Below are 27,655 nucleotides of genomic sequence, written 5' to 3' on the forward strand. Positions count from 1 at the left end.
AGACTTACATGCCGCCCCATTCGCCTCAGCCTCGGGGCGGCTTACAAATAAATAAATATCATTAATGCAATAAAATACAGCTGGAGACATCCTGGCCAAAGCTGTTATAATCAATAAATAAAATCAACAATTAAAATGGCACTTAAATAAGGAGGTCTTGGCCCGGCGCCGAAAAGCAAATAATGAGATGCGATGCACCGCTGAGTCATGGCTGCACGGCCCACGCCTAACCTCAAGTGCTCAAAGCATCTGGCCGGATGCTCCAAGCTACTGTAACATGCTCTACATGGGGCTACCCTTGAAAGTGGTCAGGACTCTCCAGCTGGTACAGAACAGAGCTGCAAGGCTGCTCGCTAGCACTGGCAGACGTGACCACCTAATGCTAGTGCGATGTCATTGTCATTGGCCACCCGCTGAAATCTGGGCCCAATGTAAGGCGTTAACTCTGATTCAGAAAGCCTGGCCTGAATATCTGAAGGAATGTCCCCTTCTATACACACCTGCCTGAATGCTAGGATCTTCCATCGGAAATTGCTAGAAAAATATGTGGCGGGCATTCTTTCCCAGACAAAATTTTACATTGGAGTGCCTTCCTCGTATTCGTCCCCACACATAAGCAGCCTTGAGATACTTGCAAGGATCAGTCGCATAAAGCACACCTAACCTCTCTCTGCTTCGGTTGTTTTGAAGGGGGTCATCAGGGCACCGTGTCCCCTAAATTAAAAATAATACACCCAAGAAAAACAGAATCCTGTAGCCTGCATGAATTAAACAGGTCTTCAGTTAATTCTGTATTATCTACTCTATTACTCATGGGAAGAGCTATTTGAGCTCCTCTTGGAAAATGAGCTGTGTATTGACCACATACCTTCAAGGAGCAGTTTCACCACCAGGAAACCTAGAAAAGGCCTTTGCTTAAAAAGAAAAGGGGGAAAAAAACCAGATGCTCAGAGAGCAGAAACTGAATTTGTATAGTGGCACCCACTGCAAAGCGTGCCTGACTCACAATTGCTCAATATAACTTTCCCTCCTGAGTTTAGCTTTTCAGCATGAAAAAGCATGGTAGCTGAGAAGAGATGGGACTGCTGTATTTATTTTGTTGCAAATTATCTTTGCGCCACCTTCAAGGGACAATAAGCCAGCCTAATGCATCACTGCTCTATGTTTAGGAACATAAAGGTTCTTACCGACAAACCAGTTCACCATCCATCGCATCCTGCTCATCCGTGCTGGCAAAGGATACCCGGCCACCAATCACAGCCCCAATGATGTAGACGAGCCATGTCAGGCGACCTGAAAGCAGAAAAGGCCAGAGTCCTGATCAGGTGACAAGCTGCGATTAAAGCATACAAGGCCACATCACGTTATGGAGGGTGGAAAGGACTTAAGGGATAAACTAGTCCAACAACTTGGGAGGGTAGGATTCATCTGGATCTACGGTTGTCCTTGAAAATGTCTCTATGGCTCTGCTTAAAAAAAAAAGAAAAGAAAAGAAGGGGGATTAGATTCTACAGCCTTCCTGGGGCAACCGCTGTACAGGTGAACTGTTCTTCCCCTCAGAAGGACCGCACATAATGGGCAGATCAGGTCGGGTCTTTAATTCGACTCCCCCACTTGAGCAATACACGGGGAACCTTCAACAGCACCTAACAGAGCCTACGGCCCCACCCCTCTCTTTTTCCCCACTCCTCCGTTCCCGGCGTCCCAAAGCCCTTGCTGCTTCCATGGCTCTATTTTGGCAAGCAATGCACCATCAAAAGCTCACAGCAAGTAACTGTAGTGCAGCACAGTCTTAAAGCAGGTGGGTGCTGGATGAGGGAGCAGGCAGCCACGGAAGGGCACTTCTGATCTTCCGTCCTTTGATGGGGCTGCCGTCTTCCGGGCACTCACCTTCCTGCACCGCTACATCCACCGGAATGGCCGTTGCACTCTGCAGCAATTCCTGATAGGACTGGGCTGCCTGATCGAACAGCTGCACGAGCAGCGCACACGTCTTCTCGTATTCACAGCGCCCGATGGTGGACAGCTGGTCCAGCTGCTGCTGCACGAGCCCCGTGTCATCCAAGGGATCCTCCAGGCCATCTCTGCAAACAGAGGAAGCATCGAGGCACCGAAACACATGAGCAATCACACGCACCCGCTCCCGGCATGCAAATATGCTCCATTTGCAAAGAGAGAAAGGTGGATCGTTGCTCCGTTGATATTTAGTTCCACTACTAATTTCTATATTTAATTCTTCTGCTATCTTCCCCCAATCTCCATGGGGAAGAATCTCTGACTTGTGTCCCTGGACTACATGATCTGTGTCTCGAGTGCTCTGTGAACGAGCCGATACAGTGGAACAAGCCCGGGCTCGTCGCCAGCACTGTGGGAGCTCTGCAGCAGCTAGAAAGTCTCGGGCGCTTCTGTCAGTGCTCCTTCCGGGAACCATTTGGCCTCATGTGGAAGCACGTGACCAAAGATGACAGCGAGACCCCCGGAGAGTCAAGGGCCTCCCTGCACCCCTCAGGGGCCGACAGTCTCTTTACCTCAGTATGATGTGCACAGACTCCAGCCTGGAGGTGATGTAGGCTTTGGTGACTTCGGGGGTGTAGGTCTCCAGCATGTGTGGCTCTGTGGCCTTGACATAGGGAACGGAGGCTGCCAGGCGCTGCCACAGGCTGAGGAGATAGTGGACGCTGTTTGGAGCAAATTCCCAGTGCTGCACAAAGGATGAGAAGGGCGGTGAGACACGCAGGCTCGTACTTGCGCATTCGTGCATTTCGCTTCTATGCCACCCCCAGCTGCAGCTCTCTGCAAAAATGCAATCTAAAATACAGCACATTATAAAAACTGTAACAAAGCAGGTGTCCAGGGTTAAAGGTAAAAGTGTGATCCTAGCTAGTGAAAAGGAGGCCGCACGAGTCACATCCCCTTTGGGGGGAAATCCTCATCTTTGTCATTTTTCCTGGCAGACCTCAGAATGATACATGGTTTGCACTTTTCCCCAAGGCTCCAAGTGCCTTGAAAATGCGAACGTGCATCCCAGTCCCTGTTCTGGAAAGCCTCGTTCTAAGAGCTAGCTGACAAAACTCAGTGTTCCTTCGAGTGGCCTTTCAACAGAGCAACAGGTGTTTTTTCACAGGTGCTTTTTCATGTATAGCCAGAAAAGGGGATGGGATGCACTGCCAAGATGGATACAGCAACAGCTGGCTGTAAAACTGTACTTTGTGATCTCTGGGAAAAGAAATGAAGTGGGAGAGTAGCCCGAGCAATTTGAAATGATCTTGCGACTATGGTGGGGGACACCCACCCAGTGCCGCTGCAGGCTTGGCAAGGGGTTTGCCCCTCCCGGCAATCAGCTCAGTGTCACCAGTGATGGGGGTGGCTGCCCAGGCTGAGGTGAACACCAACCCATTGTGGGTGAAACACATCCAGGAACAAGCTGTTGGTTGTCAAGGCGGCTTGCTGCCCACAAATTGTGCTGGGTTTGCATGACATGACACTGTCGGACAAACCCCGTCGCCGTCTTGCACATGCACAGGAACTCTGAGAGAGCAGAATTGCCTCTCACAGAACTGAGCGCAGCTGCCCGCTTGGTTTCAACAAAATTAGGTCACGGACGGCAGTGTGACGAGTGCTGCCCCCATTGCCGTTTCTCCAGCCCTTGTGCAGCAAAGGAACCCAGACCATTCAGCTTCCCACCTGCAAACTGGTCACGGTGAAGTTGGCGATGAGGCGGATGACCTCAGGGTAGTTTTCCACTTTCACCAGCTCCCCTAGCTGGTAATTGCTTTTCAGCCGAGCTAGAAGTCGACAAAACTCGTGGTAGTTGTTTGGGTCCGACAAGCTCTGAGAAGAAAGCAAGTGCTCAGGTCACCTTGCCTGAATGGTTCGGCGCACTGGCAATCAGGTGTACGTTGACCCTGGATCAGAGAAATCCCCTCCACATGGAGATACTCGATCCATTTGTAAACCACCAGGCAATGTGGTACAAAAGCTTTTGCTCATACTGCTGCGTATTGGCTAGAATTCATCCTACTATCTGTTCCATTCAGCACCCAAGTATACAAAATGTCTGAGGTAGAGCCATGTCTGAGGCCTGGCTCTGGCCCTTGAGAGACTGCCACCTAATTCTGGGGGGCCCAAATGATTCTGATGGCCCAGACTAACGGGCCATGCTGTGCGGAAAGGTTGGCTGCCATGCTAGCAGATGTGGAACAGTGCCACCGCGCCAAGTGGCCATCCACCCAGAACGGCGGCTCTCCAATAGGTGGGTGATGCCTGGTGAAGTGAGCTCAACCCGATTTCAGTGGTTCAGCAGTAGGGCAATGACAACCTGCCCCTTTCTTTGCCTCTTCCACAAGTGCCGCAAGATTCTGGGTGGATTCGCACATCGCGACAACAGGCCCTGCAAATCCCAAATGCTGGCAGGGGACGACCCTTGCTGAACGCAACAGATAATCAGGCTCACCGTGGGCTGCCCCCCATCCTCCCCCCTCAGTCCTTCCATGGGGATCCAAGGGGACTGTGTGGCAGGATCAACTTCCCTCCTTTCACCCCACCACAACAGTGAGTCCTTGGCATAGTGTCCCCCGCTCCTGGCCTTTATCCCTTTTTGCGATCTCCTGTTTCACTGCTGAGGGGCACACTGCATGGCTTGCCATTGCTACATCACTCTTTCAACATGAAATTTCAGCAAACTTGATGGACACTCTAAAATCTATGTTTTAGTCTTATTTGTACAAACAGGCATGGACTCGGGTCTGAAATGGCAGCTGCCACTCGTGCAGTGTCTTGAAAGCATGTCTGTTGTCAAAGTGCAGACAACAAGGGCCGACCACATCACCAGAGCACTGGCTGCTGCAAGGGAAGAAACCGGAAACTCTTTGTGGGGGGAAGGGGGGAAGAGAAAGGAGTGGCTGGACAACGGTGCACAAGCCCAGCTCACGGCAGTCTTCAGCTGGGACCTTACATGCGGTGCAGGGACTGGGCCGCCTCCTGCTCTTCCTCCAAGGGAGACAATGCGCACTGTGGAAACAGATTCTAATTCAGATGAGAAGGGGCTGGAATCTGCAGCTGAAATGCCACAGGTGGTGGACCCAGGGATAACCAAGTCAGAAGGGCTTTTGTCCCGGTCTGCTTGGAAGGCCGGGAAAAAAATGGCCACCAGAGATCTCCGTTTCACATACAAAGAACCTTGGTGGGGATTTTATTGTTCTCAGAAAAAAGAGCACATAACGAACTACCAGAGCTCAATCCTGAGATATTTTCATTATTGCCTCTGTCATTACTTTTCTGTAATTTTGCCTAATGCGCTGAGACCATCTATGCAGTCAGGCCTTTGCTCTTGCACCCACCTTTGCCCTGGTGGCAAACCAATTCACTGGCTATTCAGCGCTTTCACTTGTTTCGCTTGGCCCCACGGATCTTTTGGCTATTGCTCCTCCAATACCCTTTGTGGGACTGTGCGAGGGGGCCTGCTCCCACCTGCTCTGGCAGACTCACTTGGGGGTTTTCCAGTATTCGCTTGACGCCGTCAACGAGATGAGACAGGAACTTTGCTCTTTCTGCATTGTTAAATAGGGATCGGCGGACAGACGCGATCTGCACTAGACACGACAAGACCTGGCGAAAGCAGGGGAGTTAAATGGAGGTGCTTCAGTTGTCTGGCAAGTAGGAATTATGGGAAGACAAGCAGGCCATCCTTTCTGGCACGTGGCTGGGGCAGACTTTCACAGCCTCCCGTGTGGCATCCAAGCCCTCCGCCAAGCCTCTGGAGAGGAAACGTTAAATGCACGTGCAATAGGCAGGATTTCCACACTTACCAGGGGCGAAAATGTAGGAGGGATGGAATGGTACAGGTCAAAAAATAGCTGTAAGGTTGAGGAATCTAGAAATGCTGAAAGAGATGCAAATACTACATTACTGCAGGTGCCTGAGGCACTGTAATACACAGAACCCTTGACGAGATGGCCAGGCCAGCACTCAAGAGTGGCCACAGGCCTGACACCCTCACCCACACTGAGCAGGATCCGCCCCAGCTACTGCAAAGCCCCCCTATCTTCTCCCACTATACTGCAGGACAGCCCGACACCTTTGAGCAGCAGCCCTGCTGAGAGCCTTGCTCCAAAGCCGCAACCCTGCCCACCTCTCTGGCTGCTCTGGATCACATGGCCCCAGGCACACTGCCCGCCCTCCCCAGCACAGCTCTTGAAAGGTAAGCATAAAATATGCTGGAAGAGCCAGCCGTACATCCCACGTGCAGCTGTGCCCCAGTTCAGTGTGCTGAGTTAAACCCTTCGAAATGGGAAATGGGAAAGTGATGTTGAGCAACGCCTGCTCTCAGCACCCAGCGTGGCGGCCCTGGAGATGCGCTGCCATGTGGCTTTAAAAAGGTGCACAGGCTCCTACAAACAGCTCCCCATAAATCATGCAGGTGGTGGTATGTTTAAGAGACACAAGCAATTAATGACTGCCAGGGCTTGACGATGGGGATGCCCTGCCTTTACAAAAAGGCAACCGCCTGGACTGTTACTGAAGTGGACATCTGTCATGGCAAGTATACGTTGAAAGGACATGCCTGTACTAGAGAAAGCTGCTCTGCCCCTGCTCCTTAGGTATTACTTGATTTGCCATGGCTTTCCGCCTCGCCATGGTGTCCCCCGCCCCGTAGACTTGCCCGCTACAAAAAGCCCCTTTCCATGAGGAAGCACACTCCTTTCTCCAGCCCTCCATACATTCTGTGCTCACAGAGCAGGATCCTCAGAGGAGCTCTTTAAGTAGGAAAATAGCTTGTGAACGACTGTGCATTCAGAGTAGCGTCAAGGGACGGTATGGAAAACGAGGGCTTCACGATTCAGTGTGGTCACTGCGACAGGCCTTCTAACCTTCAACAGCCGCTGTTGAATTAGAGGCAGCAGTCAAAGGTGTGGACTGAGACACAGGAGAGCTGGGTTCCACCGGGATGGCAAGGAGCAGCTTTTCACAGGGGGGGAAGGGCACAGCCCTGTGAGGTTCCAGGTGGAGGGCAATACCCCCCCACCGTATGGTATTGTGACTATCTGGGAGAGTGAAACCTTGCCTGAGGCCACTGGGGGCGGTTTGAGAGATGGAAATCTGTGAGCCGGGGCCCTGCCAACTCAGACTCCACATCAGCTCCGAGATTTAAAAAACCTAAAACCAGAGAATGGAAAATGGGTGCATCGTTTAGACAAGACTGACGCCTGCCACTGACCAAGAGAACAAATCCATTGCAAGGCCACTCTCCTGAAACAGTTTATTTATCCACCCTAAAAGCGAGGACAGGACCAGAGAGCACCCAAACCTGATCTCCAGCTGGTTGGTATCTGTACTGTGCAGAGATCATCTGAAGACTCATCTGTTGATGTGCCAATAAAGTCAAAGTTCAGGCAATTGTGTGTAAGCTTGAGGAGCTGCATGAGGAGACCATGCTGGCTTTCATCATTCAAATTCAGGTTTTTTCCTGAAGCCTACGAGAGAGAGAGAGAGAGGAGAGAGAGGAGAGGGGGGGAAGGATGCCATTAAGGCACAAAGGGAGCACAGTGTGGGGAGCTGACTTGGCGTGCCGAGGGCAGAAGCACAGCCCTCTTCCCCTAGCAGAAGTGGGCCTGATCGTTGCGGCAGGAGCTGCTTCCCAGGGAGCACAGCTGCAGCTCAGTTCTACTGGAAAGACAAGCAAAGGGCCACAAACATGTGGCTACCCCAAGCAGCTGCACTCTTCAACCCCCAGCCTCCCCATTACTTCCATGGGCCAATCACAGGGAAGTCCAATGCAGGACAAACAAGGCACAGCAGCCTTCTGGGCAGTGCCCCTTCGCTGGTTTGTGCTCGGCTTTCAAGACAGGAACACCGTTTCTTGAGAAAACCACCTGGCTCATCAAGCATCATTATGCACAGTTGCAGGGATGTGAGAGGAATTCGACAGATTCCCTGGCCTGGGCTCCCCTGACTTGTCTGCTTTGCAGTGGCCCTCAGTCTGACCTCCTGTGGGGTAGTTGCCAGGAAGTGAGCCCGACGTGCTGCAGATGCAGTGCCCCAGTGAAGGCAGGTTGCTGGGAATGGTGGCCAGCGCCCCACTCGCTACAGCCCTCTTCGCATCCTGATGGGGAAGGCTACCAGTTGTCCCACTGGGGGACTGCAAACATGTGCAGACTTCCCCTTGGCTCAGTTCGCTTTGCAGGACTAAGCTGAGCATGGGAGGAAGCCCACAGGTGCTGAAAGGGATGGATTTGAAACGTTCGTCTCGATCCTATTGTCGTGCATGAAGCTCCGACAGAAACAGTGACTCACGAGGAGACCTTGCACTTGGCACCCAGTGCCCAAGAGTCGACCCCACAACCCAATGCTGGTACGGCTGAACCACCTACTGCGTCTTCTCGAGCCCCAGCCCGTTGACCTCTATCAGAGACAGAGAGTCATGGGAAAGAGGGAGCTGCAAGTTCTACTCAGACGGAGGCAGAGCAAACTGTCTCCTCCCCCCGACTCTGATCTCCCTGAGCAAGAAACAGAAGACACAATAGGTGTCGTGGATTTCTCAAAAGCCGAGAACAGACGTATTTTACGCAGATTTGAACAACTACAAAGTAGACAGCGTAAGAGGGAAGAAAGGCGTGACTTGGGAGAATGATACGATGTGGGCTCAGGAAGAGAAGCCATTATAGGGCTGACACCTGCTTAGCAGGGACCGCTATTAGAGAACTAATCTATAGTATTGTAAATCTTGTAGACAATTAACATTAAAGGACTGTAGTTTTATTGCTCTATGGAGAGTGGAATGTTTATATAATGGGTCCTCGACCATCCCCCCTCGACACTTATGCAGATGTTTCCCGGTGAGCTAGGCTGCAGGGGGAGAACTTCAGGGCCCGAAATCCATGCAGATCTCTCCGCATCCAGAATGCTGCCAGTTTACTTCCATGGAATTGAACACAGCAGCAACTGTGTAAAATTCTGGAGGCTTTTCTCATCGCCTTCTTACCTGTTTCAGTAAATTGCACGAAAGTGTGAAAATATCAAACAACGATGAATCTCGGAATGAAGAGGCGATTTTCCTGTGCTTGGTCAGAGGGTGTGTAGTGTCTGCCTAGAAGAGGGTGGGGTGGGGAAAAAGATTAACAGTGGAACCCAATTCAAGTCAAGGAAAGGGGTGCAAGGAGGGTTTGCGCTCCATCTGGACCACTCCAGGAAAATGGTCTCTACATGCAGGTGTTAACATCAGCACTGAAATAAGACGTTAACTGCCCAGAATGCTGATTCAGAGAGCTGCTCGTGCGGCTGGGCAAAAACGCTGGGGTGAGCAAGTACCCGAGCAAGGTCAAAGGCTTCTTCTCCAGCCTGGGTGGACCTGCGGCAGGCAGGCTCTCGCTGCCCGGGCACGTCAGGCGCCTGCCACCACGCTCCAGCATCCCGCCTCCCAAATGCCAGTGAGGCCAGCTTGGCCCTGCGACGCTGGTTGTCAAGATATCGCTTGCACAGAACGAGGAGTGCTGTGTGCACCCAGCCCACATCCAGCAGTGCTGCAGGTGGGCAACCCTGGAGCAGCCCCCCAGTAACAGAAAGCAGGCCAGGCCGCAAAAGAGCTGCGACACAGTGCTGGAGAACCGAAGAGAAGGCTGGTGGCTGAAAGTGAGCTGGGCTAAGGCCGCCTGGAGTGCAATTCCTTGGGTAGAAAAGTAGGACATGAATCAGGTAACAACGTGCTTTTTGTCTCGACATCTACAAGTGTTAAAGCATGGGAAATCCAATATGCAGCCCCTTGGACACATACTAATTACCTGCGGGCCCAATCCAGGTTGGTCATCTCCACAAGAATATGCTCTTGTGCTGCACCCATTCACTGCACATGGCAAGTAAGGGCTAACATGTTCTCATCTGAAGCCGCTTTCCCTGGTCACAGCCTTTGAAATCCATTTTGAAGCTCCAACTACAGACCAGATAAAGGAGCCACCGACGGTGAAGCCAATTCACTCCTAGTGGCAGGCAAGTGACTTGGCACACTGCTCTGGAAACATCGCCCCAGAGAGCTACGACTCCTGAAGCTGTAAGTGGAGCAGATCAAGCTCTTCACTTCGCCTTCTGCTGGGATGGAGAGTTGTGCCTGAGTCCTCACAGAGCCCTTTGTCATTAACCAGCAGGAGAAAGTAAGCTGAGCTGGTAGGTGTTCTAGTAACAGCATCTGCAGGAGCATCAGGATCTCTTGGTGATCTCACCACCTCTCCCACAGATACGGAAGGACTGGTGGGATTTGTTGCGGCAGCTACCTTTAGGTCATCGCTGCCTCAGTCATTTAGCTCTTTATGTGTCCAGGAAGTGGGAGGAAAAGAAAACTAGACCAAACACCAGAAAGGGGGACAGTCACTTACAGTAAAACACACGCTGCACAGACAAAAATCAGTGCGCAAAAACACAGCACAGTGAGAGAAAAGTTCATCCTGGCTTCACTGCGCAAGGCAGTAGCACTTACTTGATTAATTTCGTTTGTCAGCTGAGACAGGATTGTCACGCCTATGATGCAGTGCTCCACACTGTCCTGAGGAAGGAACAGGAATAGGAAGAGAAAGGCTGATTTTAGAGGATGTGCTGAGGGGAGACACGGGGGGTAGGTGCCGCCACAGAAAAAGAGAAGTCGAAAAGATGCCACTGACAAAAACAACAGTGAAAAAATCGATGGCTTTCACCGATCAGATTTTGAAGTACCTTCTTTTATCAAGTTTTACAATTTTAAGTTATTGTTTTTAGGTAAGTTCAAGAGGTTGATATTTTAAACAAGTAAGATTAACTAATCTCTTATGTGTCTTTCAGCCACCAGGAGCACACGAGTGCAGCCACAAACTTTTTCCCTTATGGACCCACTGAGTGGCCTTCAGCTTGATCTCTGGCTATATTTATCAACCAATTAATTTCTATGGTGCCCTGTAGCTGAAGCTCTCTGGGCAGTTTACATTTTTTTTAACTTGCATGCAAAAGAAGCCATGCGAGTTGTGCCCTCAGCTCAGGAGTATTTTTCTGTAACTGTCCTGTTTTCTATCAGGCCTGACATGGGCTTGATTTAGTCAATGTACCAGACACCAGGGCTATCCAGTGAAGCTGGCTGGTCAAAGGTTCAGCACAGAAAAGTATATACTTCTTCAGACACAGAATTAACTTACGAAGTTCATTGTTGCAACATGTGGGGACAGCCAATAGCTTAGATGGCTTTAAAAGGGGATGAGACAAATTCAGAGAGAAGACCCATGCCTGAAAGGCTGTCACAGAGAAGAGAGAGCAGAGCAGAGCAGAGCATGGACAGCCACAGAACTGGGGCAGGTCAGAACTTAAATACTGTGGGTTCAAAGATGCATGACTGAAATGATGAAAAATGGGTGCGAAAGACCAGCCTCCTGACAAGGGCGCTAGAAGAACCTTTAGTCAAAGCATTACGTAGGTGAAATGGGGAGGAGGAAATAACCAACCTGTAAAAACTTTGTGACGTCAGTGATGACATTTCTGAAAACATATTCATCCTTCTGACAGTCAAACCAGCCCAGTTTTGTGATCCTGGCATAGAGCTGAATTAGAGCTTGTGTGACGAATGTTGCCAGCTTGGGTCTGGTAGCAAGGTAGTTGAGCACATAGTTTCCTGTAAAACAGAACACAGGAGCATCTCAATAAGGAAGAGTGGCCAGGATGAAAGCTGTGAATTCGGAAACAAATGCAGACTCAGGCAGTGATTGAGGCTAGCCTTTCACCGAGAGGTGCCATGCTGGGAGCCGACGCTGAAAGCGAGCGTGTACAAAATCATCTCTGACTTTAACTGATAATGGCGCTCTGCATTGCTGTGTCCAGCAGTAACAGTGGGTGATTTTATTTTATTATGGCATTGTTATACCATCCCTTAGTCAATCATCTCTCAGGATGGTTTACAACACACTAAAAAGTAAAACACCCCAGATCTTCCACTGTGTCCTGGTATGGGTGAGTAACTGCGGCACAAATATGCCCAGGTCAACAATACTGCACTGCACACGCTGCTGCTCTTCCTCCTGAAGTCTTGTGGGAAGGTCTCTGTGCAGAGTGGTGGCTCCTTTGAGAAAGTGGCCCAGGCCATTGCTCAGGTGGCGGCAGCCAAGTACGTACTTTCCCTCCTAGGTTTACGCTGTGCAATTGCAGGATGCGCTTCTCTTTATGCAGGAGGATTAGTTGAGCTGCTTGCACCAAAGGAGCAAGGGGTCAGTGAGTTCTCCTCAAGGGAAGGGCACAGGCTGCTTGCTGCAGGAGGGGGTGGGCTACCCAGACACACCGCTGCAGTGAGGCGGCCTGGGAGTCAGTGACTAGGAAATACTTGCAGGCAGAGCCCTGCGACTCTGCAGTGCTGCAGGCAACCCTTGAAGTCTTGACGCCCCCCGAGTCCGGGGTGACAAGCCACAGACTGGCAGCTGGCAGCTCCTCATGGATGCTCTGCAGGTGGTTCTGGGGGCTCTCACTGCCAGCATCTCGCTGGGCGTCAGATCCTTTTGACCAGCAGGTGGAAGAAGGGTGACTGAAGACAGAGCAGAAGCTGGCAGAGGAACAAGCCCCCTCAGGGGTGCTTTGTTGGTTACACCCAGCTGGCCTGCATGAGCAATAAGTGGCAAAAGACTGAAGCAGGAGAGAAAGAGGGAGGACGTAGGCTGCTGTGGGGCGATGTATTGCTAGCAGGCTTCAGGAAGCAAGCTTGCTTGGAGGCAGAGAAGCAGCAGCCTTTCTGGCCACTCTTTCCGAGTCTCTGCAGCATTTTTTCACTCAACTGTGATAAAATTGCTGTTCTGCTTTTGGATGATTGGACAAGCCGTTGTAGGCTGAACAACCCATGGGTGGTTAGGGTGTTCTGTTGCCAGACAAAAAGGCCACTGGGCAGGAAGCAGTTTGTATCTGGAGGACATGATAACCCACATGACCAGCTACACCAGGCCGTTTCAATGATCTGCGTTAGCATTCCGTTAAGGCTTCATTACTTCATTTACTCGATTTATTGTATTTTGCTATGTTTCTAGTCTACCTATTTACAACACTGCTCTATGGTTCCATACCTAGCCACATTCCAGAGTCATGAACTATAAAAAGATAAAGTAGATAAAATAATAAAAACTGTGTTGAAAACAATTCTAAGCCATTGCCGATCAGCAAGGGAGGCTTCCTGGAAAAAGGGCCAGAGCTGGTCTGACCTCCAGAGACAGGCAGCGCTGCCACTCGGAAGGCCCTCCTCCTGGGGGTCTCCAGTTAGGCCACTGGTCAGAGAGAAGGCACTGTCTCAAGCATCCTGGCCCCAAGCTGCCTGAAGGTCCTCTGCACCCTCATCCCAGACTCAATCCTAGCCCAGGGGCAAAGAGGCAGCCAGTGCAAAGGAGGGGCACGCTAGAAAGGGGCCATGCTGGAATGGGCCCCTGCTGCACGTCAGCTCCAGCTCGCAGAGCAACTGTGAGGGCAGCCTAAGTGGTCCTCACCATTCCCCAGTGAGGCGAGGGCCTCGGCTGGATCGTCAACCGCTTAAGTCCTCAGAAATTTACTGAATTCTACCGGTCTCCAGGAGGGATGCTGTGTGATGAGCTCGAATATGACCAGGTAATGATCTGACTGCAACGACGAGGTCCTTGGACCCCCATCCCCACTGCTCAGGCTACTTATCTCACAGCTTGATGCAAAGGCCCAGTCAAGTGAATTTCATGTATTTCTTGAATTTATTCACCGCACCCTTAGCCAAAAAGGCTCTCCAGGCGGCTTTCAATCAAATGCCCTGCCCCATGTGCAGGGTGATGGCCAACTGAGACAGTCCCATGGATGTCATGCAGGCTATGAACTCCCAAGCTGGGACTCCAGATACGGACTCAGCATGGCAATTAAAGGCAACCCAGGATCACCTTCTGGGGGCCCTTCAAAAACATACCTCTGACCACCTCTGCCAGCTCAGGGGAGGATGATGTTGCACTATGGGATGGCTGGTACGCCAGCAGCATTGCTGGTGTTGTATACCACTTGAATCTATATTCATTTTTAGAAATCACAAGTGGTATATACATTTTCTGAAGTAAAAAGCCCATAAAATTGGAAAGAAAATGATGAAGGGAAGATAAGTGGCTCTGGAAAAATCAAACCCTTCCTGCAATCAAGCCTTCTCTTCTCTATCAGTTAGAGCTACTTTAGAGTAGGTAATGCTGAGGGAAGGCTTTGTGACACATGCTTATTTAAATCATGCCTGCCACAATGGGCTCTACGGTGAACTGTTCTGAAGACTACTCAAAAAGGCAGTAGGTTCGGAACATTACAACCAGGCTGTTAATGGTGACTGCCAATAGGGCGTATGGAGCTGCCCTGTGGAAACAGGGACACTGGCATCGATTTAGTTTTAGGCCCACTTAAAAGTGCTGGTGATAACTTCTATGATTCTTTATGATCTAAAGGACCAGGGAATCTAAAGGACCATCTCCTCCTGTATGAACCTGCCCATCTACCAGGATCAGAACTTCTTCTGGTAGGAGGCTCATGATGCCTGCTTAATGAACTTACACAGCATGACCATAAATGGTTACTCCTTTTATGAAGTGGTTTTAACTGCAGTGGCTAAATTATTTTCAAATCTTTGTTCTTTGCTATTTTTGTGTAATGTAGTTGCTTTACTATATTTAGTATTGTCGAACAGTTTTGAAATTTAATGGTAGAATGGAAATACTGTACATAAATACATGCCTGCTGCACCATAAACAACTTTTTAATGAAGTGTACTGAATCCAACCATAGTACTGACACATCACATAAAATGTGACAACCTCATCAAACGTGTAAAGAACTGAGATTGGAACATTTAAAGAGCCACAGTGCAGCAGATGTGCAGTAGATTAAACACCATGGCACTAAACGCCTGGCTAAGTCTGGTTTTCCAGCTGCTGCACGCCAGTGCCGGGGCAGAGCAGCAGCACACTTAATACGTGCGTCTGCATGTTCCTCAAGCAATGGATCTGTTCTGGGCAGGCTGACCCATGACAGCTTTGCTTTCTACTTACGTATGTCTATGCGCTGCTCCAAGGGCAAAGGGTTATTTGTGCGCGACACCAGTTTTGTAAGGCATGTAGCTGCCAATAATTGGGAATAAGATGACTGTAAAACAAACAACAGAAGGCGAAGGGTTAAGCTGCAGGCTAAAAGCAGGAAAGGGTGAAAGCTATGAAGTGACTGGTTTTTTATGTTACTATTTTATTTTTATAAATAAAAGAGAAAAACACAAGAAAAAGTGACATGAAAATTTTTTTAAAAATTACACATAGCACTAAGTGTGAGAAGTTACACAAAAAGTAATTATTACTACTACTATCAATTTTATAATTACAGTTTTGACTCAATACTTGTTTATTACAAAAGAGGAAAAAAAACACCTATGAAATGGCTGTTGAAGGTCAATCTCTAACTACTGCTGAGGCCAGTGGGAGTTTGATTGTTAGTATCAAAGTCAGGGAAGTTCCTTTCCCTCCTTTCCTCACGAGCACATGTGTGAATTCTAGAATGCCCAGTGCGAGGAACGATAAGATTGGCGATCCAATGGTTGCCAGATACAGCAAGTTTCAGCAAAAGAGGCAAGCACGTTTTGGCCACTTTTCTATAGCACTGAGTCCTGTTGCTGTACTGCCGGCAAATGCCTTACTGCACTAACTTATCCCGATGAAGACTTGCGAGTATCCCAGGTTTAAAAAGACTATGGGATGGGTGGTCAATCTACCACTGCAAATTCCATGCATGCAATCAAATATGGCAAAAATGAAGGATAACAGTTATACGATTGTTGGTATGAATGGTACTTTGACTATTTATTCTAATTTCCTGTTCAGGAACACATTTAAACTCCATTTGCAGTTGAGGTCCTTCAGAGAGGAAGACCATCAAGGCAGGAGAATTCCAGATCCTCTATCTGGTGAGGGGAATGAGGAGGAACTCCCTCTCCCCTTTACAAGAATAACTGGTTAAAAGGCTTAAACACTATTGAATGAAGAAGACTGCTGGGGGGACTTGACAAATATGACTTTCCATTGGTGATTATACCAACCCTGCAGCAGCAAATGTGATATAAATTTAGAAGTACGATGTACTGATGTCTTGACAAGCAGGTCCTTGCTGCTCCAAAATTATGTATTGTTATTTTTTATTTCTTTTTATGGCCTAAATGAAAATACTGCCTTCTCTTCATTACTACTCTCTTTTATATTACATTTGAATTGCCAGCTCCCCTCATAAAACTGTGGGACAATCCCAAACAATTCCGCAGAGAAAGTAGTGCCATGGATAGCCATGCCGGAGGTATTCTAACATGCTGAGTCAGCTTTGCTAAGCTGGAAAGGCATGGGCCTGTAGCCGGATGGGCGGCCAGATGTGGCGGCGGGGCATGGGCGTAGACTATAAGGGGCCCCGTCGAGCTCTACTACTGTTCTGTTCCAAGTGCCAGCAATTCAAATGCAATGTGGAAGACAGCAGGAATGAGACAGCAGTTTGCAAGTAGACCACGGGTGAGAATAAAATGAGACGCAATCAGAAGGCCCCATGCACCCTGTGCCATTTGCAGAACCCAGATTAAGATCCTTGAACCAGAAGCCGACATACACTCCCTCTTTCGAGGAGAAGCTGGCACTTGTTCAGGCAGTCTGGACTATTGGTAAACTCCACCAAGGCCTTCTCTGCCTGGAGCCGCGTTGTGGTGTCGGTTGTCTCATACAGTTGCTTGCACAGGTTCTCTAGCTGGGCTAGACTCTGGAGCAAACAGAAAGAGGAACCTGGTTAGGTTGTTTAACAAGACAGTCATGTTTGGGCTCTCTTCTTAGATAATGCCCTTGCTGGGAAAAGCAGAGGTCCACCACACATGGAGAAGTCAGCGCAAAGCCTGAAGTTTTCTGCCATTCTTATTACAAAGGCTGAGATACCCACTTTGGTGGGGGCAAACGGCCTCCACTGCCTGATACTGGAGAACTGTGCTGTCACTTTCCGTGGGAATAACGTCAATATTTCACCCGCATATTCCACCTATTTGGATGTCAAAGCAAATCACAGGGCAACCTGGAAGGAACTCAGATCTCAGTTTGGCACAAGAAAAAACATTCCTAAATATTATCACATGTTCTTTTCTGTGACTTGGATTCCCAAGCCATTCTTCTCCTTTCTGTTCTGTTCTGCTGATAATCCTGTTCATATGCTTGAACAGATCTTAATCAGAACCTTAATAAACAAATGTATTTAATTTGATCACTTCAGGTGTCCAGGTCTCCCAGCCATGAAACGCAGGCAATCAATGTACTCAGACGAAAGCTAAGTGCATTTCCCAACGGCCAGCCAGTGAAGACATGTGGTCAAGGCAGCTCAGGGCTGGGGGTTCTTTCTCAGTATGCCCGAACAGTATCAGGTTCTTGAACCAAGGCAGAAGCAGCACTTACACGGAGCAGCTATGCAGCAGAGGATCCCTGCATGTATTAGATAAGGACCAGGGAGTGAGAGAACAGCTCGTGTGAGAGAGCGCTCTGAAGCGCTTGCTGAAACTGCTCAGCACAAAAATCCCAAATCAGGATCATCCGGCACTCACTCTCCTCTGACCATGCCATAGAAATGTATCCCACTCACTCTTCTCACAGGCGGTATACGCATTAAGCCTCGCATAAGTAGGATGAGCCCAAACAGCACTTGTGTTGGTGGCCTGCAGTGTGCTTATGTAGTCCTCTAGGATCAGAGGCGGTAGGCCTTGGAATGATCTGCCACTGGGAAAGAGGCCAGTGCTTCCATCCTACTCCTGCTGGTGGGTCGTATCTGCTGCACCGTTAGCTCCAAGCTGCGGGCCCCGTGTGGGAAAGCAGGGCCACATTTCAGGGGCACAGGGTCTCCCCTGCATGCAGACAGCTCCACACTGGATCACCAGAATCACCAGGCTGTGCTAGAAAAACGGCCTGAAACACCAAACGGGCTGCTGTTTGTCCCATTCTACTGTATTTTTGTTACTGGCTACAGTATAAGCAAGGCTGCACGGAATATGTAGAAGAGGGGATGTCTGTCCATCTCTGGGACCCTGGCAGAAGTCCCGCGTGCTGGAAGTGGCATACAAACCCTTGAGAGCCCGTCACTCAAAGCCATTTGTCATTTTTTGAACCTAGCTGCCAAAAACGCCAGCTCAGTGCATGACATGCCGCGTTTGCTGCTCCTGCTCTGCTCATACGCAAAGCCCTGAGGCTGGACTAGGCCAAGAGCCTCCCCAGCCCAGCATTGTTCCCACAGCAGCCAAACGGACGCTCAGCAGGAGGTCCGTTTCCGCACGTGAACATGCTGCATGATCCGTTTCTGCTCCGGAGCAGTTGGCACTCAGCAGCTTAGGCTTCTACATGGCATGAGCAGGACCACCAGCCTCTTACAGACTTATTCGCCTCATCTAATTCCCTTTGAAAGCTGTCCAGATTGGAGACCACTGTAACACCCTGTGGTAGAGAATTCTTTAATTTAATCATGTGCTATCTGAAGCACCTTTCTCAATTGCTCCTGAATCTCCCACCATTTGGCTTTATTCAGTGATACTAGGTTCTAATACAAGAGCAAGAAAAAACTTTTCCCTACTGATTCTTCCACCACCATGCAAAATTTTTATGTACCCCCTCACTTTCTTTTCTAAACTTAAAAAGTCCCGAATTACGTAAGTCTTACAAAGAAAAACTACATAACTGAACAAAACTGTTGATACCAAAGTCTTCAACTTAAGCTAATCTGGAGACCAGTTCCAGCAAGTGAGCTGCCAGAGGTGATGAGCAGGGGAATAGTCATCCTGTTGATGACAAGACAGGCACCAAAGTTAGCAGTATCACTGCTATCAGTATTGACAAAAGCAGCAGGTCTCAGCCCTGAGCAGGTGCCTGAAATGGGAGGTGCAACTGAACTATGCTGGGCTGGAGGCCCTGAAACAAAAATGGATGGTACCAGTGACAGCTCATGGAGGAAGAAAGGGCAGAGCTAGTGGATGAGGTGCCGCCTCACACGCAGGACTAGCGGTCGCAGTCGCAGTGCTGACCGAGGCACTGAGGCTGGGATACTGTCCCCACAGGCAGACAGTGGCTGTGCAAATCGTCATGTCTAGACCAGGGTGCTCTGTTGTGATGAAGGCAGGGGGTGCGGCCCAGCGGCAGAGCTCCTGTCTGGCATGCAGGAGGCCCCCAATTCCTCTTCCAGCGTCTTCATATAGGATGAGGGAAGAATCCCTTGCAAATATTTAAGACGAAGGGTTTTACATACAGTTTCCCAACCTTTATTCCCTCCAAATGCTTTTAAAAACATAATTAATATTATAGTCTTTATAGAAAGACTAGTGATATAAAATTTCTGGAAATTTTGAGGCTGGGAGAGTAACTGCTGTTCAAATCTTGTCAGAATCCAAGCAAAGTTATTTCTTTGATTCCATATTAAATGAATGCATCCATTACTGACAGACCTTTAGGGAAGATCCACTTCATGCACAGTCATCCAACATGGGGGCTGTGTCAACATATCACAACATGGAAGAAAATGTACGACGGGATTTGTTCTACCAAGTTCTGCATTTCTGGGTTTCTTCTGTTTAGATGTTGAAGCAGTCAATTAATCTATTTCTAATCTAAAATGCACACATGAAGTAACCCTGCAGGTTCTCTTGTCACCGCCACCCGATGCAAAGGGATAGCAGGCAGGTTATCTCACTATCTTTCTTTTTTTTAAATTAACTTTGAGGCTATGGCCTCTGGAGAACCATTTTTGGTAGAGAGTGGAACACAAATCAAATGAATTAGCAACACATTGAATGCACTGCCAGAATTTAATAAACAGCTCCACTAGACCTCTCCATGAGAAAATGCTGTTTCAGCCATTAGAATCTCTTTCTACCTAAAAGAAATTCAGCAGTGTGGTTCCCATGGAGCAGGCATGGGACTGTCAACAGCACTGTGTACCACCTTTCAAAATGAATTAAAAATAAGGTAGAAACACAGAAACAGAGCGACTCAGAAGGGATCCCCAGGCCATCTAGTCTGACCTCCGGCACCAGCCGGCTCCGCTCACCGCATGCCCGCCATGTGCAAAGATGCTCATTAAGGCAACCTGTTCACAAAACTCAGTACAATAATGGGAGTAAATTGTACAAAGGCTGAGACTGAACCGGAACACTGCTGCTTGCTAAGTGGGTGTTCCCCTGCTAAAGAAAATGACAGCGGCTTCAGATCGGACCTCTCTGAGCACCATCCCATAAAGAGGAACAGGGTTCGGAGCTTCCCTCAACTTCTTTGCAAACAGGAGCCACGCTTGCCTGGCCTCCAGTTGTTCCTGCTGCTTCTGGGACTATTCAGATGTTTCAGGGACTACTTGCTGAAGGTCGCTCTTGTCAGACCCAAAACAGGAACCCAAATTGTGCTATGCATAATTTGATTTGCTCATGAAGTTATCGCATTTGGCACATTACATTTAACAGGAAAGTTATTCACATAATAATTACAGATTTACAGAGTTCCCTTTTAATTATAACTACTATTTTATGAGCAAACAAAGTTATACATATTCAAGTTTTCCAACACAGCCTTCCTCTACCTGACACTTTCCAGATGTTTTAGCATTCCCCAGCATTCTGACCATAGGCTGATGGTAGTTGAAGTACAAAACATCTGGAAAACACCAAGTTCCGGAAGGTTGTCTTAAAGTGACAAAGTGACTTTAGACTTATAAAAAGAGATAAAATAAAGAAATGGAGTCCTGCAACTTGGAATCCTGCACTGAACGGGGTGGCAGCCCTGTAGCCCCTTCCAGTTCTACTATGTGTGATGTAGCTGTAAAAGAAGCAAATACCCCATTGGGCTGCATTAATAGAAGTACAGCTTCCAGATCGTGTGAAGTACTGGTATTTCTCTGTTCAGCAATAGCTGGGCCTCATCTTGAGTACTGTGCCCAATCCTGGGCATAATACTTGTGCCTTTCTTGAAAAGTTCAGAGGAGGGCAACAAAGATGATCAGCGGATTAGAAACAAGTTCCTATGAGGAGAGACTGGAAGAACTGGGCTTGTTTAGCCTGGAGAAGAGAAGGATGAGGGGAGACAGGAGAGCACTTTTCCAATACCTGAAAGGCTGTCACACTGAAGATGATCAGGAGCCCCTCTCAATTATCCCAGAGGACAGCACACAGAATAATGGGCTCAACTTACCGGAAGCCAGGTTCTGCCTAGACATCAGTAAATACTTCGTGGCTGTTGGACCAATATGGCAATGGGACCAATTACCTGAGGAAGCTGTGGGTTCTCTGACATGAGGCATTCAAGAAATAGTTGGAAAGCCATCAGGGAAGCTTTAACTGGAGTCCTGCACTAAGCAGGGGTTGAACTCAAAGGTCTTACAGGCTTCTTCCTACTCCACTGTTCAAGAATTCCTGGATTCTATGATTGATGTGCCTCATTCTCAGGATGTTTTATCATTTCTCTTATCAACAAAAATTCTCTTACATATCAAGAATGGTAACCAACATATTTAATTGAAAAAGACTTATGCACTCTCAAACTATTAAATGAGGGATATTTTATTCCCTTTTGTAAATAATTACTCTTAATAAGCATCTTAATCTTAGTTCATTTTGAAATGTCTGTAGCAACACAGTGAATCCTATGCTTTTACTATTGGAATTAGGCTATTGATTTCTTTTAGGTAGATAGTTTATTCTTGTGGCAACCTTTAAAAGGATAAAGTTGAGGCAGCATTTCCTAGCAGTGGGGTCTAATGTGGAGTTTAATTAAAACTACTGGGAAAGTGTGTATGACTTGGCACATCAATAAAAGATACATTAAATCAAGGCTTTTAAGGAAGAATAAAAGAAATATGCTGAGAATAGTACAGAGAGGATTCCTTATGACTACTATAACTTTGAGATTCCAAGAAAACATATCTCACTAATTTTATGCAATTTTTTCCATTGTGTAGGTATTGTTTTCAGTAATACAATTTATATGGCAATATATAAACTTCTTGTTTAAACCTTCTTGTTCACTGTTCTAAAGGACACTGTTTCATAATTCAAAAGTGCTCTCTTTTTGCATGGATGATGACAAAAATGGTCCTCAAGAAAAAACGGGCCGTTCTATTCCCCCCCCCCGCAACACTCACATTTTCTATACTTTTCAGACCTTCACATCTCTGAGACAAAAATTTAAATTACCTGTCAAAACTTCTGAGACTTTTTCTTATGCATTGTTCCCATTAAGCTTTATATAGTAGCACACAAATTGCAGCTGGCTAGTCTTTAACCAGTTGCATATATCCTAAAATTGGGAAGAAAACCTTAACATGAAACTATCTGAAAACTCATCAAAAGGAATGCTGTCAGTCAGCACATGCTCAGCTCAAGAGAAAAAGGACTGAAGCTCCCAGATTCTTGAATTTATAGGCATGTTCTAAGGCTGAGCATGCATCTTCCATCTGAGCATCATGAGCAGATTAGTGGTGAAGATTACTTACACAAGCCTTTGAATGCCTGAAAGTTCTTCACAAATGTTAGCTGTCCCATTTGGCGGATGAGCACTAACCTCAAATGGCAGCGACTGAGAAACAGGGGCTTGCCTAAATGTACAGCATTGATAGCAGAGGCAAGATTCCAACACAGCCTATTGTGTATGGGCAGCATGCATCACCTTGGGTTGCAAAAGTTCTCAAACAAGTATCCCCACATCCATACAAACCATGATCAGCTCAGTAGAACAAACACAAGCCAGTACCACTGATATGCCACCTAAACACAAGGCCTATGAACCCTACGACCCACCGATCCACCATGCAGAATATCCTCCCTACCCCACCCAGCAGCCCAGGGCAACCAGGTGGGAGCTCATGTCCAAATGCCTGGGAAAGTAGGTGTGCCTTTGCCTGGTGCCAGAAGAGGAGACAGCAAGCACTCTGCAATCTTCCTGGGTGGGGCTATTACAAAACTAGCCTGTTCTCTAGAAGGGGGCACACACAAGGCCCCTGGACCAGACCAGGACTGGGGATCCCAAGCCATGCAGGAGCTATAGGTTAAAACCAGCACTTTGAATTTGGCCTGGAAATGAACTGGCAAAATATGCAAGCAATCTGGGACCAGGCTGATATGGTTGTTGCCTAAGCTATAGTGGATTTGGGCCAAGCACAGCAAAAAAATTCAGAAAGAAGGACAAGACAGAAAGGCAGATTCAAAAATTACCTTAAAAACCAGAAAAATTCATTTAAAAAATTAAATGGGAACTTCTGATTAAAAATATAAACTTTAAGTTTCTTTTAAACAATAGCCATTAACTAACGAAGGACAAATGATGTTAGTCTCAGTGGGTGAGTTTGCCCAGTAGGTCAAACTTATACCTACAAGTAAGTTACGCAGTGCAGCTTATTCATGAAGCAGCCCATGGTTTGTCTGACAGAGGATGAGGCGCTACATGTGGTGTCCCCAACTCCTTTTCCCTCAATACCCCCAGGGATGTCACAGTGGGACCCTTCTAGGCTCCTCTGCCTGCTGTGATTGTGGCCACTGTCACGCTTGCTGTTGCTCCCTCCAATACCGCTTCTTTTGAACATTGCTTTTCAGGACCTTCAAAGTGACACCTCTGATGACAGCTCCTTTAAAGTGCCCAAATGGCACACTGGAGCAGCTCACTAGTTTCCCATCTTTTAAGAAATACTTTCTTTGTGCCCAAGATGTGTACAATGTTTAAAGTTATTTTTTCTTTGAGGGGATCAGCAGTTTGCAGTTGTACAAGTGCAAGGGATGGTATGCAGATCACTCCCTCTTCAGTTTTGTCATCTAGCTAGTGTTTTAGAATTTTTTTAGATCTTCTCCTGCTCCTGAAACTGCATGTGCTTGAGCAACTACCAAATGCAAACTGGTCAATTTAAGGAAACACGGTGTCAAAACTGACAACTGTCAAATCTCTTGCCTCCTTTTAACATTCCTTTCACAGGGTTCATCAGGGTTTTTCCAGGGACATGTTCAGATTCCATGGCTGCATACATCCCTCTCAAAACCCTCTGATTAGTCCTGCTGAAAGCCCCCTTTTAAAAGGAAGCCCAAGATATAGCCTTGCTTTGCCACTGTCCCTATACTTTGGTGGAAAACATCGTCCAAGGCATCGATGATGTGGGCTTACTTGAAGAAGGGCACATTAGCCCTCCTCCAGTCATCTAGCCTGCTTGTGTCCTTGACGATTTCTCAAAGATAATATACAATGGTTCTAAGAGTTCTCTTGGCAGTTCTTTTACTACTCCAGGATGGAGCTCATCAGGCTCTTCAGATCTGAATTCATTCAATCCGATTAGATTCCCTACCCCAACTGAGTCCAATCACCAAAAGGCAGGTCCACTGGTAGACTCCACACAAAGAATAAGTGCAGAGCCTTTAGGCCAGGGGTCCTCAAACTTTTTAAAGAGAGGGCCAGTTGAAAAATGCTGGCGATGGCGTGGGCCGCCAAGGGCGGAGCAGGGGCATGCACGCACATGCACTGCGAGGCAGAGGCTTGCTCGCAAGGAGATCGTTTTCTCCAAGCAAGTCCAAAACGATCTCGCCACGCACACGCACGTGTGATGAGTCCAAAACCTCTATGGCAGGCTGGATAAATGGGCATGGCGGGCCGGATTCGGCCTGCGGGCCATAGTTTGAGAACCCTATGCTTTAGGTGACTATAGAACAAAAGCGTGAGATGACCCACATGCTACAAAAGGCAAAAACCCTACTCAATCTGAACTGGGAAGAATGGGTGCTTTTAGACAAAGTTCTCCTATCATTAACAATAAAATCCATCTGACTCTTCATTTGGGAAAGATAAAAAGACAGAAATAGGGAAAAATGGAAAATGTTGTCAAGATGTCCCATAAAATTCTGTGAATGAACCAATGTGATAGCACCATAAAAGCACACACTCAAATGACACCTAAAAAAACCTGCTGTAAGTAAAGTTTTACTGAATTGCAAATCCATATACTGCTGTGCTAAAGTAAGGGAATCTGTGCTGAAACAACTTAAAAGTGACCCATGTTTCCCTGCTATCATCTCTCAAAGAAGAGAAACACTACAGGAAGCTGGTTGACAGCAACAACAACAACAACAACAACAACAACAGTTAGCCCAGTCACAGCTTGTTCTTGTAAGTAAGTAATCGGAATAAAAGCAGGACATGTTTGACGACTACCTTTAAGCTGCAAGAGAAATTGCGTGCCCCCCTGGATGTGTAAAACCAGCAACTCCCTGCATCAGAGGCAATGTTCTGAAGGACAACTGCCCAAATAAGCAAAGGAAAGCGCAAAGCCTGGATGAAACTGAATTCATAGTCAGAATGGGAATTCTGTGACCTTCCAGACACTGGATTCCAACTTCAGTCATGATTTGGACATGCTGCCTGGACTGAGGGAAGTGCACTGCCTTTATACCCCACACTGTTCCTCTTATGATGAATGCAAGGCAGCTTACACAGTCCCATTTCATCCTCACAACCACCACAACGTGAGGAAAGGGAAGATGAGAATGAATACTTGGCCAGTGGTCACCCAGTGAACTTTGTGGGTGAGTGGGGAGTAGAACCTGGACCTCTGGAGTCCCCATCTAACACTTTAACCATCACACCATGCTGGATCTTGGGTGAGCCCAGTAAGATATGGAGGGCTCTGAGTTCTTTGTCCCAGCTGCTCTTTGCAACCTGCCAGCAGGTTCGCTGTTCCATTTTCTGAATGTGATGCAAGACACTTGCATCCATCTAGAGACCTTCTATTCTCATAGCTCATGTATTAGTTCCTTACTCCTGACTCATTATTATAACCATGGGAAAAGTATAGCGACACAAGTACAATTTCTCACTGCTGATATGTAGCTTTTTCTTATCCAGCCCAAGGCTGACCATACAGCAAGGGTGAGCCAAATGAAGATTCCCAGATGTTTTGAACTTCAATTCCCAGAGGCCTCTGCAAGCATGGCCAATGGTGTGAGTGAACTCTCTGGGGATCTACTCATCCCTGCCCTTATATCTGGCATTGAACTTTGCCTACCCTGAAGTCTCTACTTCCCCACTGCTGGAACGGGGGTATTTGGTAGCAAGATTCACAAAGCCTGAAAATATCTACTGGCATGGTCATCCATGGTGCGGCAAGCAAGATCTACCTCCAGGTCTGCAGACTTCTATAAATGGGAAGAGTTGGTTCTTTGTCCCTTCCAGGACATCTGAAGACTTATTTGTTACATTTACATCCCACCTTTCTTTCATGATGGAACTCAAAGGAACTTAAACACGGGTCCCACCTGGTCCCTTCTCCAGATCAGCTTGGCTCCAGTGAGGAGCCTTGTGTGCCTCTGGACTAACAGATGCTTATGCAAACAAGAGAGCCACTACTTTTCAGCCTTTTTACTTTCCAAGGACACCAGACACAAAAACATCTCAGACTCAGCTACTATGACCAGAGTAATAAGATTCTACCTCACCCAATATGAGCTGAACCTAGTGAGTCAGATTACAAGTCGCTTGGAATGCTACCCAGAACTTGCAGCCCCTCAGTGGAGCAGTTTGGGTACTTTCCTTTTCCACAGGAGGGCACTCAAAACCTTTGCTGCATTACTTGCAATTAATCTGAACTATCAACTCCATTACCTGGTGAGGCTTTTACCATAATCAAAATGGGAAAACTGGTAGTTCACTGATGGAGCACAAGCTTTGCATATAGGAGGTTCCAAGTGATCTGCACAATTACTGGGATTAAGAAGTGGGAAACAGTAAGTACTTTTACCTGAGCTGCTGCAGAGCTTTTGCCAGCCAGCATATACAATACTGAACAGGTAGGCTTACTTGCCACAAGGCTGCTTTCTATGTTCCAAACAAACAGAACAAAAACAAAACGCTTTGTTGCTATTGAAATTGAAAAACAGGTCAGTATTTAAACACAAAAGTAACATTTCTGAAGTGAGATAGCATTCCCAGGAAAGGTTCCATTGGGAAGGATTAAATTCGAATCTGTCCACAAATTAATCGGACTACTATAAATTTATATTAATAACAAAACTAAGGAAGCAAATTCTGTTTACTGCCTTCAAAGCCTACACAGCCTAGTGCATTACAATAGGCAGGACCTTTCATTTCTGCCACGTGCTTGGCCTTTTTCTAGGGCTACTGAAAGACTGTGCCACAGCAGGATTCCGAGGAGGCATGCTCGCCATGTATTTCCGAACTCCCAATGCCCTTCAAATAGGGAGAGAAAGTAACCCTCCCGGGGTGGAAACGTGCTGAGTGCGCGCTTTCCTCCTCTGCACAGCGCGGCTCGCAGGACCGAGCGTTTTGGCTCGGAGAACTTCAGACCTGCGCCCGCGGCCACGTTACGAGCAAATAAAGAGCTCACCCTGGTGGCTCGCGACGGTACCGACAACAAAACAAGTCGAGCGGGAGCCACACGCTCAGCCCATCCTATACTAGCTGCCCGGTGGTCCGCGCGAGCGCAGCCACCGCTGGCCGCCGGAGCAGCCCGAACCGAGCGACGCGGCCCCGCAGAGCGAGGAGCCCGCGCGGCGCCCGGACGACGGCGAGCAGCGAGGGCTCGCCTCGCGGCGCCGCGTTCCCCACCGGCCGGGGCCCCTGGGGGCGCCGGGGCGCGCTCGGGGCCCGGCCGGCCCGGGCTTGCGCTCGCGGGC

At 48.0% G+C, this 27,655-nt stretch overlaps 1 protein-coding gene across 3 annotated transcripts in view; it reads right to left on the reverse strand.

Annotated features, from left to right (window-relative positions):
• Window positions 1–27,655, reverse strand: part of XPO7 (exportin 7) — a 48,957-nt gene that overhangs the window by 20,860 nt on the left and 442 nt on the right. For 2 of the 3 annotated variants that reach the window (XM_044417414.1, XM_044417413.1), the window contains exons 2-13: window positions 16,603–16,749; window positions 15,018–15,111; window positions 11,454–11,620; window positions 10,466–10,531; window positions 8,981–9,085; window positions 7,307–7,472; window positions 5,808–5,881; window positions 5,488–5,607; window positions 3,685–3,831; window positions 2,529–2,701; window positions 1,891–2,084; window positions 1,188–1,293 (exon numbers count right to left, since the gene is read on the reverse strand). In XM_044417414.1, coding sequence (XP_044273349.1) covers window positions 1,188–1,293; window positions 1,891–2,084; window positions 2,529–2,701; window positions 3,685–3,831; window positions 5,488–5,607; window positions 5,808–5,881; window positions 7,307–7,472; window positions 8,981–9,085; window positions 10,466–10,531; window positions 11,454–11,620; window positions 15,018–15,111; window positions 16,603–16,749 — 1,559 coding nt within the window. Of the gene's footprint in view, window positions 1–1,187; window positions 1,294–1,890; window positions 2,085–2,528; window positions 2,702–3,684; window positions 3,832–5,487; window positions 5,608–5,807; window positions 5,882–7,306; window positions 7,473–8,980; window positions 9,086–10,465; window positions 10,532–11,453; window positions 11,621–15,017; window positions 15,112–16,602; window positions 16,750–26,760; window positions 26,821–27,655 lie in introns of those variants that run through there. The other variant, XM_044417415.1, reaches the window with a different exon arrangement.

This window comes from Varanus komodoensis, unplaced genomic scaffold, assembly GCF_004798865.1.
Source record: "Varanus komodoensis strain SLA01 unplaced genomic scaffold, ASM479886v1 scaffold88, whole genome shotgun sequence".
Classification (NCBI taxonomy): domain Eukaryota; kingdom Metazoa; phylum Chordata; class Lepidosauria; order Squamata; family Varanidae; genus Varanus; species Varanus komodoensis.